Genomic DNA, 13,884 nt, shown 5'->3' with positions numbered 1-13,884 from the left:
AATGGGTTTCCCTAACTGTGAAGGGGCAATAGATGGGACGCATATTCCTATTCTGTCACCACCCCACCTGGCATCAGAGTACGTTAATCGCAAGGGGTATTTCTCCGTGGTTCTGCAAGCGCTTGTGGATCACCGTGTTTCACTGACATTTACTCAGGATGGCCTGGAAAGGTGCATGATGCACGCATCTTTCGGAACAGTGCCCTGTTCAGGAAGCTGAGGGCCAGGACATTTTTTCCCAGACCGCAAGATCACAGTAGGGGACGTCGAAATGCCCACTGTGATCCTTGGAGACCCCGTTTACCCCTTAATGCCATGGCTCATGAAACCGTATACAGGGAAGCTTGACAGGAGCAAAGACCGGTTCAACTACAGGCTGAGCCGGTGCAGAATGACTGTGGAGTGTGCTTTTGGCCGTTTGAAAGCCCGCTGGAGGTGTCTTTATGGGAAGCTAGATTTGGGGGAAAGCAGCATCTCCACTGTTATATCCGCGTACTGTACCCTCCATAATATTTGTGAAGGGAAGGGTGAAAGATTCAGTGAGGAATGGATCTCCGAGGTTCGACGCCTAGAGGCTGAATTTGCACAGCCAGAGAGCAGGGCTACTAGAGAGGCCCAGGAAAGGGCTTCAAGGATTAGGGATGCCTTAAGGGAGCAATTTGATGCTGAGAGCCAACAGTAATGTTTGGTGCCTTTGCTGTGCTCCTTTCTACCTTGGGGTACAGTATTTACCACTTTCTGCAATAATAAAAAGTATTGTAAAAGCCATAAAATCCTTTATTCAAAGTACAGTACATAAAAGGCCAGGGGGCTTAGGGTGGTGGACTGTACATTCAGAGGTTTGAATATGTCCTGTTGGGATTGCTGTTCAATGTCTGCTGCACTTCAGGATTACTATGCTGCAGAGTAATGGGGGTGGAGTGCACAGGGTAAGGATTGTAGTTATCAGGGCTGGTAGGTGATCGTACAGGTGTTGGGGGCAGCTGGGGGTCATAAGAAACTGGCTGCTGGAGAAAGGTGTTTTGTGCAAATACTGGGGAACAAGAAAGAGAGCTTTGGGAGGCTTGTGGGTTACCACGGTACGGATCTGCCTGCATGGCTACGAGAGACTCGAAAGAGTCAGTTTGGCGAGCAAGGAGGCTTATCATGTGCTTTGAGGTTTTTTTGGTAGCCAATTCCTTTCTCCTCCTTTGTGTTTGCCTCCACTCATACATTTTCTCTCTCCATTCCTGCGTCTTTCTACTTTCTCTGTTGTAGTGATTCATTACTGCTTTGATCAATTCTTCTTTTGATTTTCGCGGATTTTTTCTCAAGTTCTGCAACCGACATAGTCAAGGTCACTAAAAAAACATAGATAGAAACATGTAATACACAGAGGCTACATTGTTTATTATCACACAGTGAAGGAGTTTGTAAACTTTTTGTAGCATCATTCCCACATACCTAATATAACACAGAGAGGCCAGGGAAGCGAAGGCATGGCGAGCAATGGGGTGAGTGTTTCTGCCCCGACTTCACCTGGGAGGGGGAACTGACTGATGGCTCACTGGGGTTTATCTGCACTGGGTGGAGAAGGTAGCTGGTGGCCTGCACAGGGGACAGTAGGGAACATGAAGCTGCCGAGCTGCTGGCGGGTGGGGGGGCGGTCTGCGGAACTGCCGGCTTGCTGGGGGGTGGGGGCGGAACGCACAGCGGTGCTGGCTACCTGCTGGCAGGGGGGTAGGGAAACCGGAACGCACCGCGGTGCTGGCTACTTGCTGGAAGGGGGGTGGGGAGACCGGAATGCACCGTGGTGCTGCCTACCTGCTGGAAGGGGGAGGGGGAGACCGGAACGCACCGCGGTGCTGGCTACCTGCTGGAAGGGGGAGGGGACCGCGAACCTGGCGCCCTGCACTGAAGTATCCCTAAATTCTCAACAGGGTTTCCTACTGCCAGATATATCACTGCTGCGTGTTACCTGGGAAGAGAGGGAGGGTTTTCTACAGCAATGTGGATTCTGCCCTGGCCCCTATGCAGCTTGCCTGTGTGCAGCCATGGTCCCCCCACCCTTCGCTGCACAGTGGATCGGACGAGTTAGCCTGACCGGGACAAGGACCACGGTGGCTCTCCCTATAAACTTGCGAAAGCACATTGCCCACGCTCTGGCTGCAACTTTTCAAGAGATTACCGAGGCCGATTACAGAGACGTGATAGAGCAAATCAATGGGCTATTCCATGTTTAGGCATGCATGCAGGCAGCCATAACCCAAACCATCCTCTCCCAAAACATAAAATCTGCTTACCCCGAGCACGCTCCTCTGCTTCTTCTTCACCAGCAACTTCCCGCTGCTGCAACTGACTAGTCTCCTCCTGGCTTGAGAAGAGCTCCTGGCTGCATGCCTCCTGGGACTCCGGGGTGTCTCCCTCCACCCCAGTAGCCTCACTCTCGGCTTCCTCTACACTCTCCCCCACTTCTCCCTGCTCTGAACTCTCCATCGTGCTCCTAGGATTGGCAGTGGGGTCACACCCAAGTATGGCATCCAGCTCCTTGTAAAACGGCAGGTCGTGGGGTCAGCTTCTGAGCGGCGATTTCCCTCACTGGCTTTACAGTAAGTACTGTGCAGCTCCTTAATTTTTACCCTGCACTGCAACGCGTCCCGTTCATGGCCCCTTATCAGCAAGGACTGTGATATCTGCCCATAGGTATCATAATTTCTCCGGCTGGAGTGCAGCTGTGCTTGCACAGCTTCCTCACCCCAAACACTGATGAGGTCCTGCAGCTCGGAACTGTTCCATGCTGGGGCTCGTCTGGGGCGTGGAGGCATGGTCGCTGATTGATTGATTGATTGATTGCACTCCACACCTGGCTGAGCAAACAGGAAGGGGATTTTTAAAATTCCCGGGGCATTTAAAGGTGGGGTCAGCTGAGCCCAGGGCAGTGGCGTGTGCAGGATTACCAGAGAGGCTTAAAAGGTATGCTGGGATACCTCCTTATACCCCGGAGGTCAATAAAAGCGCTGGTGGGGTCCACACTTGCGGACCAGCGCTGGATCACCAGCGCTGGTATCGCTACACCCGAGGCACGACCGGGTGTACAGCCAGCGCTGCAACCAGGGAGTTGCAGCGCTGGCCGTGCTTTGCAAGTGTGGCCACATCCTAAGTTGCAGCGCTGTAACCCCCTCATCGGCGCTGCAACTCTCTAGTGTAGCCATGGCCTAGGTGACATAATATATTTTATTGGACCAACTTCTGTTGGTGAGACAGAGAGGCTTTCAAGCTTCACAGAGTTCTTCTTCAAGTCTGGGAAACCTACTGAGAATGTCAGCTACATACAAGGTGTGCACACACATATATACAAAGAGAAAGACATTTCTTGTTTAAAAAAATCTATCTTTAAGTGCTGACTGAACAGCACAACATGGTATTTAGGCATTTTATTTTAAAAAAAGTACTTAGAAATCTCAATTTTGTAAGTTTATTTGCTTGCCCTTCCCCTCCCCTTATTTCCTCATTGCTTGGCATTTCTTCTTCTGCCTTTCCAAGACAGGGCTTGTTTGCACAGGGAAATTGACCAGCAGAGCTATAGGGACACAAGCTATACTGAAGCAAGTCACTTTCCCATATCTGAAGAAGAGTTCTGTGTAGGTTCAAAAGCTTGCTTCTCTCACCAACAGAAGTTAGTCCAATAAATGATATTACTTCACCCACCACGTCTCTCCAATATCGTGGGACCAACAGGGCCACAGCACCAATGCATACTTTTATTCCAGATACCAGGGCAGTTCTGCGGGTCAATTTCTAAATGCAAACACACAGCCCAGTCCCCCATTACCATGCTCTGAAGGGAAAGTACTCTTCTGACTGAGCCCAGACTGCACGCTGCTCTCTCCGCTCAAGCCGAACAAGCGAGCAAATCCCAATCACTTAACCTGATCCCAGGGCCGCCCAGAGGACTCAGGGGACATGGGGTAATCGGCGGCAGGGGGCCCCCGCTTCAGCGGTAATTCGGGGGCGGGAGGGGTCCTTCCGCTCCGGGACCCGCTGCCGAAGTGCCCCGAAGACCTGCGGCGGGGCCCCCCGCTGCCAAATTACCGCTGAAGCGGGTCCCGCCACCGAAGTGCAGTGCTCTTCGGCGGTGGGGGACCCCCACTGCGGGTCTTCGGGGCACTTTGGCAGCGGGTCCCAGAGCGGAAGGACCCCTCCCGCCGCCGAAGACGTGGCTGCACTTCTGCGACTGGTCCCGCTTCGGCGGTAATTTGGCGGCGGGGGGGAGGTGTCCTTCCGCCCCGAAGCGGAAGGACCCCCCCGCTGCCGAAGACCCAGAGTGGAAGAAGCTCCGGGGCCCCCGGAGCAAGTGAAGGACCTCGCTCCAGGGGCCCCGAAAAACTCTAGTGGGGCCCAGAGCCTGGGGCAAATTGCCTCACTTGCCCCCCCCCCCCCGGGGCCGCCCTGCCTGAGCCAAGGCTTTTTCTAAACTAGGGGAAAAAGTGGTTTGTTTAAATGGGCTAGGTAAGGCTTGTCTACACTTGAAAGGTAATTCGGATTATGGTGGGGTGTGAATTTAGCTATTCCTGGATCACTCCAGTTTATTCCATCCTGCACCTGAGAAACCTTCACCATCACGTGGCGTTTCCTTGTCACTGTCACATTCCTGTGACAAGTGTCACCCGTGGCCGATGGGCGCCAGCCTGCAGGTACCGGCGTCCGTGGCAGGTCTGCGGCTGGCAGCCGGGCGGAGGCTCCCACCTGTTGCCATGACTTGCCCCAGGCTCCTGTCCCGTGCAGCCTCCACGCGCGATCGAAGCCCAGGGCTGGGCGGGCGGAGGGGAGCCCGTCTCTCCCACTCGGGGGCGGGGGGAGTCGCTTTCCCGGCGCTACTGCTTCCCCTCTCTAGGGGGCGCTGTGGGGAGGCGAACGCGACGCGCTGCAGGAGTTTGTCCCTGCGCGCGGCCCGTAGCCCGGCGGTTAGGCTGACGTGTAGCTGCGGCGGGGCAGCTATGGCGGCCGCTTGGGAGGAGATCCGGAGACTGGCTGCCGACTTCCAGCGGGCGCAGTTCGCCGAGGCGGCGCAGAGGTGAGGGGACTGGGGTGCCCGCCCCACCGAGTCCTGACGACCGAGAGGAGGAGCCCGGCTGCGCCCTCCCTCCCCCGAGACTCAGCCCCCGGAACGCCGGAGCCCAAGCGCTAGGGGGATGGACAGCGCCGAGCACCGCGTGTTTGACGGTTGTGGGGAGGTCCAGTGCCCTGGACTATGTGGAGGGAAAGGAGGAGCACCCCGCCCGGTGGGGGGTGGGGCGGGCAGTGCACACTGCGGCCCGGATCATAACAAGGTTACTGTGGCTGAAATTGGAGTAGAAAATACTTTCCTTGCTCTGTGCCCAGTGCGTCCTGGGCTGTCACTGCAGAGGCAGTCAGTGTTTGGGTCACCTCACGGGAGAAAACCCATTTTTGAAATAAGAAAGCGGTGATGATAAAACCACAGAAATGGGCAAGTAAAACTGTTAACTCACATTTTAAAGTTGGTGGAGTTTCAAACTGACAGCGCCTCTCTCAGTTCCAGCCTCCTATTTATCCACATCAGCGGATCAGCTAAATATTTAATCTTTTGGTAGTGCTTTGTCTTTATCTGTCTTGACAAACAGTTGTAATTTGTATAAGTGGGGGGCAGTCATTTGCTTAATTGATTTAATTAATTTCAAAATCAAACTCCAGAGTAACAAATTACAATCATAGGGCCTCATCCTGCAAAACTGACAAAGAGCTTAACTTTGCTGATTTGAGTGGTCTCATTGAAATATTGACTATTCATGAGAGCAAGGAAATTGACTTCAATGATACTACTCACATGAATAAAGTTAATCTTTTATAGGAATGTTTGCAGGTACTAAAACCATCTTATTTTAAATGAAAAGAGAATTAGGATTTTGTGTGAAATTGACATACTGAAAGTTGTGTGCGGAGAATGGCAAAATAATCTTTCTTTGTAAAATTTGAAAAGCTTCAGTTATTTATCCCAAAATTAGAAATTCTCATTTAAAATGACTTGATTACTCATTATAACATCCACAGGCTGTCTGAGCGTAACTGCATAGAGATTGTTGCTAAACTGATTGCTGAAAAGCAGCTGGATGTAGTGCATACGCTTGATGGAAAGGAGTATATCACTCCAGCACAGATTAGCAGAGAAATTCAGGATGAGCTTCATGTTTGTGGTGGTAAGAGTTACATTTGTTTTTCTTCACTTCAGTTAAATTATTAGCAAGATCATAGAAAATAATTTGGGGATTCAAAGATTGCCTTTGTCCTTCAATAAACTTATTATGACTTAAATTTTCATTTCCTTGTTGCTTCATTTCCCTGTTGGAATTCTTCTACCCATGTCTCCCTTCCAGACTCCGGCCACTGACTGGTTGTGAACCAGAATTGTCAATGTTACCTTATTTTGTAGTATCAAGAAGATAGGACAAGGATGTTACAATGTGCAAAAAGAAATCTTTTAGTCCCCTTAATATTTTGCTAATATTATTGTGTGTGTGTCTATAAATAATGTATAAAATTTAAAAGCTAAAATATGTGCTTTGATATTTTTGGGCATTAATATTGTTCATATCTTGTATGTATAGTAAATTAAAATAGATTTTTATAAATTCAGTAAATGTAGCGCTCTGTGTAATGATTGTTAATGACTCCATCGCTATCAGATTAAAAGTGTGAGTAAGACTGAAAAAATTCCTTTTTGCTTTTATAGGCACTTAGGGCCTGATCTTGTAGTACAAAATAAGCATTTGCATGTGTATGTGGGTGGTTTGGTTTTGTACTAAACATTATTACTTTATGGTCAGAAATTATCTAAACATGACTAATATATTTAGACAGTTTTCAAAGACAAGCTAAAGAAGGTTGTTGAATCAAGCAAATCACTCAACTAACCAGCCATTTTCCTCTGAAGGAATAAAGGTGTGTACAGTTATAATCAGAAAAGTGGATCTAAAACATTCCATGATGAGGTTTGACTTCTCAAATACTCACTTCACAAGTAGATTATTTTTGAAAGGTGTAAAAGCAGCAAAGAATCCTGTGGCACCTTATAGACTAACAGACGTTTTGGAGCATGAGCTTTCGTGGGTGAATACCCACTTCGTCAGATGCATTAATAATCAGATGCTGCATCTGACGAAGTGGGTATTCACCCACGAAAGCTCATGCTCCAAAACGTCTGTTAGTCTATAAGGTCTCACAGGATTCTTCGCTGCTTTTACAGATCCAGACTAACACGGCTACCCCTCTGATATTTAAAAGGTGTTTATCTGTTAGAAAACTTACAACAGTATAAATATCAATTTAAAATCAATATAATTACACCAGTGAAAACTTCTAATAGAGATGCATTACAACCATGGAAATTGTAATTTAAACCAATTTAAGAAAACCTGTATTGGAAGTTTGCACTGGTATAACTAGGTATGATGTTAAATTGACTTAGTTTCATCAGTGCAAATTTTCTAAAATAGATGAGGCCTGAGAACGAGGCCTGCGACCTTGACTCAGAATCTGAATATCATATTTGTTTCTGCCTCTTACAACATCACTAGCAATAAAAATGTCTCAATCAGTTTTGTTGACGTAGAACGTAGAATAATATCCAGCCTGTTCTTCCATGTCCATATATCACATCACAGAGTGAACAGTAGAAAAAGCTTTGCTGTTTTAGTATGGTTTAGTTGCACAAGGAGCATATACGGCTTAAATTACCGATTTGTCTATAGCAAATGGGTAGTTTAGCCTACAGATTTCTACCAACATAACTCTGTCAGTCAGAGGTGTGAAGAGGCATCATCCCTGCCCCCCAGCTGTGTCAACATAAGCCCCTAATGCAGATGCAGTTATACCAGTAAAACTACAGTTTTAAACGGTACAGCTTGTTTTTACCTGTGTGTAGTGGTTTTATTATTCTAATACAAAGCTCTGCATTCCCAGTATAGCTGTCCCCCTAGGTGCTGTTTGCTGATATAGTATACTGTATTGGATAAACATTCCTACTATAGACACGAGCTAAATTAGAATGTGGAGAAAGCATATGGTACCTCTAGTTAATCTAAAGTCTTTCCATTGTGTGTGAAGTTCATATCATCATATGGTTTGGAAAATAAGTTAACACACCTGCCACATTCATGCGCCATAGTTGATTTTTCGTAAGATTACCTTAATGTGTGCTGCATCAGTGTGTTAGCTTGGCAAAAGTTCAAAGTTGTTGCCACTTGATAGCAGTTTTCTGGCACGTGTGGAAAGGATTGGTGGTTTCAGTTCCATCTCTAGTAGACTGGTGTTCCTCTTCTAGTAGTGTCCCTATGGGTGCTCCACTCTAGGTGCACTTGCATCCCCTGCGCCTTTGACTAGAGATTTCTTCAGCAGTGTCCATATGGCCTGTGCATACATTTTATTCAGCCTTGTGCTCCATCCCGTTGCTATATGGCACTGTGCAGGCTAACCATTTTCAGTCCGTTCTCAACTTCCATGGCTTACGATGAAGCCTTAGCTAGTTGTTCATGTTGAGTTTTGGCCATAGGTGCTGGAACTCGGGGTGCTCGAAGTGCTGCCGCACCCTCTGGCTTGAAGTGTTTTCCACTGTATACAGGGTTTACAGTTTGATTCTGACATTTGAAGAGATGGGCTTTTTTACCCACGAAAGCATATGCCCAAATAAATCTGTTAGTCTTTAAGGCGCCACTGGGCTCCTTGTTGTTTTTGTGGCTACAAACTAACACGGCTACCCCCTGATAGTTTGATTCAATGGCTCTCAACACCTTTATACAAATTGTTCCAGCATCTCAGGTTTTGGCTCAGCTGTGTTCTCTTAGCTTTTGTACTTAGTGTATTAAAGTAATTAGTTAGTTGTTTATATATATATATAAAATTATATAATATATATAGCTTTTAGATCATTCCCCCACCCCGAGGATGTTTTGCCCTTTCCAAGGGTATGCTTGGTTCTCCTGGATTCAGGCGTTGCCTGTCATGCTGGGAGGAAATTCCAGTGAGTGATAGACACCTGCTGCATCCATTGCCTGAGGGAATCTCATATTTCCCAAAAGTGCAACTTCTGTATGGCATTAAAATCTAGAGCCAGAAAGAACAGGGAGATAAACTTTGACTCCTTAAGATGGAGAACTTGCTGCATCTGGGCTCTGATCCACTTCAGGAGCTCTTCGCCCTTCTCCCCCTTGCATACACCAGTCTCTGAGTAAGTCAGTTGCCTCTTCTATCTCTGAACCGCACTCCTCAAGGGCATCTAAGAGGAAGACCCAAGATTCCTCTCAAGTCTTCCAGTGACCGTGCTCCAAGTTCTCCAGGTAGGGAACCTACATCAAAGAAATCAAATACCTCAGCTCCCTCGGATCCCATCGGTCTCAGACATGGTATCCCTGACGCTGCTGATTTCTCAAGTACCGAGAGCTCCGCTAAGTGAAGAACCCCTAAAATATTGGGCTCTGAGAGACTTTTGATACTATCAGGAGACTGCAGCGACAAGAAGAGCTCTACCACAGTACTGGAAAAGATTGGTTGGGCTCTGTCTGGATTCCGCCCAGAGCATTTGATACTCACATTACCTTCGCTACTGTTACTTCAGCTCAAGCCCTGGACACGATACCAGCAATGCTGTCAGTACTGTAAGATATCTGGTTTCTCCAAGACCTCAGAGCGTTCGAGATTCCTGATTCACCATTGCTCAACGCCTATGTCTTTTTGGCACCAAGAACTTCCAGATCTCCAGACACCTGCCCGTACTGATGGTGGTACCTCAAGCTCCTTCTGCTCTCTCACTATTACCAAGTGACTTAGAGGAGAAGGATTCTGAGGAAGATTTTGCGTCAACCTCCCAAATATCTGTTCAAGACTCTCCACTCCACCCCTATGGGAGCCTTTTCCTAAGGAGCCTGACAGATGTCCACAGCTACCATCCTACCTATAGATTCCACCACCCATGAATATGTGCCATACTCTTGGCAATACTGGAACCCGTGGGTGGCTTATTGCCACCAATTGTCTGGGGCCTAAAGTTCAGCCATTCATAGAGAGAGACAACCCTCCTTATTCTCCTTTTCCAGGAGACTGGAGACTCAGGAAGAGACCTTTGAGGAACAGGAGACCAGGGCTGATCATGAGGTTTCTCCAACTGCGAACATCTTTCTTCATCCCAGGATAAAGCTGTCATGCCACCTCCACCATCCCTGGCTGGCGATTTTAAGCAGTTTCAGGATCTCATCAAGGGCACTGTGGATTCTTTACAAATACCTCTTGAGGAGATTGAAGCAGTAGTTCTCAACCAGTGATACGTGTACCCCTGGGGGTACACAGAGGTCTTCCAGGGGGTACATCTATTCATTTAGAGATTAGTCTAATTTTACAAGAGGCTGCATAAAAAGCACGAGCAAAATCAGTGCAAACTAAAATTTCATACAGAGAATGATTTGTTTATTCTACTCTGTATATTGTACGCTGGAATGTAAGTACAATATTTATATTCCAATTGATTTATAATTATATGGTAAAAATGAGAAAGTAAGCAATTTTCCAGTAATTGTGTGCTGTGGTACTTTTTGTATTTTTATCTGGATTTGTGAGCAATTATTTTTTTTCCAGTGAGGTGAAACTTGGGGGCACACAAGACAAATCAGACTCCTCAGAGTAGTCTGGAAAGGTTGAGAGTCACAGCATTGAAGAACCACATCAGAAGCTGCTTGACATCCTCCATATAGCCTCTTCTGCCCGCATTGCCCTGCCAATCTACATGGCACTCCTGGATCCTGCAAAGGTCATCTGGCATACTCTGGCCTCAATTTCTCACACGTGCAAAAGGGCAACCAAAAAATATTTCTCTCTAAGGTAGGGATCGGCACCCTTTGGCATATGGCCCGCCAGGATAAGCACTCCGGCGGGCCTGGCTGGTTTATTTATCTGCTGCGTCTGCAGGTTCAGCTGATCATGGCTCCTACTAGCCTTATTTCGCCGCTCCAGGCCAACGAGGGCTGCAGGAAGGGGTGGCCAGCACATCCCTCAGCCCGCACTGCTTTCCACAGCCCCCATTGGCCTGGAGCAGCGAACCGCAGCCAGTGGGAGCTGCAATCGGCCAAACCTGCGGACCCAGCAGGTAAACAAACTGGCCCAACCCGCCAGGGTGCTTACCCTGGCAGGCCATGTGCCAAAGGTTGCCGATCCTTGCTCTAAGGAGTCATAATTTTTATTTTCTCACCCATCTCTTAATTCCTTGGTGGTAGGCAAAACTACACTAAATCTACACTCTATGATAAAAATCATAAGCATCAAAATCTGATTCTTTAACTACTTTACAGTTTAGAATCGCCAACTCCCTTGCCTTACTGGCGAAGTACAACTACACAAATTATACCAAGCTAAACTCCTTTATTGACCATCTGCTGACAGAACACAGAGAGCAGCTCCGGTCAATTTTTGCAGAAAGCCAACTCCTCACAGGATATCTCTGCAGGCTTCTCTCAACGCTGCCAGTACTGCTACTTATTCTGTTTCTACAGCAATAGTTATGAAGAGGGCCTGGCTTCCCAAAGCAGGTCCAGAATATGATTGAAGACCTTCCTTTTGATGGCACTAAGTTGTTTGCTGGCAATACAGATGAATCCTGCATATGTGAAAAGTTTGCAGCACCACTTTACAATCTCTGGGGAGCTACACACATGCTCTGAAGAGAATATTTAGTAGGTCCCCGAAAGCACAGAGATTCCCATCCTGTGCAGTTTCTGAGTTAGCAGAGGCCATACACACCTCACCACAAGAGGCAGAGGTTTCAGAGGAGGAAACTACCCGTCTCCCAGCCTTCAACTTCACAGCCTTCCTCTTCAAAGGATCAATTTTGATGGGATGGTTGAGGTCCTGAGCTGCCATCCTCTTTCTTACCAGCTGTAATGCTTCACATGCCTGCCTCCATTCGGTAACTGCCTTCACCATATCTATGGGCAAGTGGGTTTTAGAGATCATTTACACAGGGTACTCTCTCCACTTCAATTCTCTTCTGCTCACCAACCCTCCTTTCCTCTTCAGGGACTCCTCCCACGAGAACCTGCTATGGCAGGAAATAGACTCTCTTCTACACTGTGTACCATAGAATCAGGTTCCACACAGCTCAGAGGGAAGGGGTTTTATTCCAGGTATTTTTGGGTGTCCGATTGGAGAGGAAAAAAAAAAAAAAAAAAAAGATGGTTGGAGACCAGTCCTAGATTTAAGACTACTTAACATATTTGTGAAGGCACAAAAATTGAGAATGGTGACACTTGCAGTTATGATGCTATCACTCCTATCATTGTAGTATGTAAAGGCACAAATTGGACTTCTAGCCATACATTTGCTGTAATAATTCACGACACTGCTTCTAATACCATGTTTGGCTCAACTGTACTTTCTTCTATACTGAACTGGACTCCGAAGTTCCCTCCTCCTTAAAAGGGAACTAACTGCTTGGTAGTCAGCTAGAGTGGAGCATTCATGGCCATTCACCCTGTGCAGTAACTGGTTCTTTGAGGTGTGTGTTCCCATGTGTTCTCCACTAACCGCTCTCCTTCCCTTCTGTCATGGGGCTTCGTGGAGGTTAGGCTTCGCAATGCTATATAGCAACAGCGTGGGGCATGAGGCTGAGTAACACACAAGTGCAGGCCGAATGGACATTGCTATGAGCAATCTCCTTTCAAAAGCACAGGGAGTGCAAGTGCACCTAAAGTAGAACACTCATTGGGGGACAGGACACATCTTGAAGAACCACAGTTACTGCACAGGACGAGTAACAATTTCTTCTTGTTTTGTTGGCATCATAACTTGACAGTTTCAGCACAGAGGTAAAGGGGAAAATCTCAACAATTCTTCTACCTTTAGAGAGGCTGTGTTAACTTTGTCTTTAGGCACAGAGGCTAGGGTGTCATGGGGAATCTTGCACTGTGGCTGCCATTGTGTGGATTTTTTCCTCTGATTAAACAGATTTCAGCTTAAAATACTGTCAGTTACACTCCTTGTGATCACTAAAAAAATAAAATAAAGTTCATACTTGATTGGCTGTGCTGCATTATAAACCTGTTCAAAGCTATTTTATGTACTAAATACTTAAATTATATTTGTATTTTTTTCAAAGGTCGAATAAACATTGTTGACTTACAACAGGTAATTTTTTGTTATAAAAAATGCATATACTTTTTGTTTCTATGTTTCTCCATTTATACTGCATCAGTCAGTCTCCAAGTAAGTTACTGTGCTGATACTGAAATGCTGTATAGCAGCAGTTGCAAAATTGGTGACACTTCTCACTAACTTTGACTACTTTGTCCATTTGTGTACCACTTCACAAATGTTGTTGTATTCATGCTTACTCTGATTTTGAGATCAATATTACTATACTCTGTAGTACATTGACACTCTTTAAAATTGCCCCTAAGAAAAGAAGCTTTCTTGATGATTTGAATGTCTCTGCTTTCTTAAATTGAGAAGTACAGGTGGATAAGACATGTCTGCCTTTGTTAAAATTTAGAGCTATAAGGTCATACAGTGAAATATAATAAATTTTGCATGTCCCTCTGGGTCCTCTCTTCCCTCATTAAGCTCTTGTTTCCACTAACCTCTATCCCCCAGTAATCTTCTGTGACTAATTTTTCCTTCTGTCTGGAGCAAAATTGCTTGAAATCAGAAAACTTTCTATAAGACAATGAGTGTTTCTGTTCAGAGCTTTACAAAAATTTTAATTTTCTTGGACCCTTTAACCTAGTCGTAATTGCAAGAGATTTTTTTAAAAGCACAAACTCTTCTGTTCCAAGCCCCAGACTTACTTGCACATAAATATGATAGAGCAAATTAAAAGCAGATATCCTTTTCAAAGTATAGTGTCTTAAT

The 13,884-nt window shown here is 46.4% G+C and overlaps 1 protein-coding gene across 2 annotated transcripts in view; it reads left to right on the top strand.

The window, feature by feature from the left end:
- The first annotated feature begins 4,949 nt into the window (after window positions 1-4,949).
- UFL1 (UFM1 specific ligase 1) overlaps window positions 4,950-13,884 on the top strand; it is a 45,096-nt gene continuing 36,161 nt past the window's right edge. Inside the window, exons 1-3 of one of the 2 annotated variants that reach the window (XM_050949256.1) lie at window positions 4,950-5,053; window positions 6,049-6,194; window positions 13,133-13,161. In XM_050949256.1, coding sequence (XP_050805213.1) covers window positions 4,977-5,053; window positions 6,049-6,194; window positions 13,133-13,161 — 252 coding nt within the window. In that variant the 5' untranslated portion in view covers window positions 4,950-4,976. The remainder of the gene's footprint in view (window positions 5,054-6,048; window positions 6,195-13,132; window positions 13,162-13,884) is intronic. The other variant, XM_050949257.1, reaches the window with a different exon arrangement.

The sequence above is a fragment of the Gopherus flavomarginatus genome, chromosome 4, assembly GCF_025201925.1.
Source record: "Gopherus flavomarginatus isolate rGopFla2 chromosome 4, rGopFla2.mat.asm, whole genome shotgun sequence".
Lineage (NCBI taxonomy): Eukaryota > Metazoa > Chordata > Testudines > Testudinidae > Gopherus > Gopherus flavomarginatus.
Note: the sequence above shows the minus strand (reverse complement) of the source record. Positions and strands in the feature narration are given on the sequence as shown.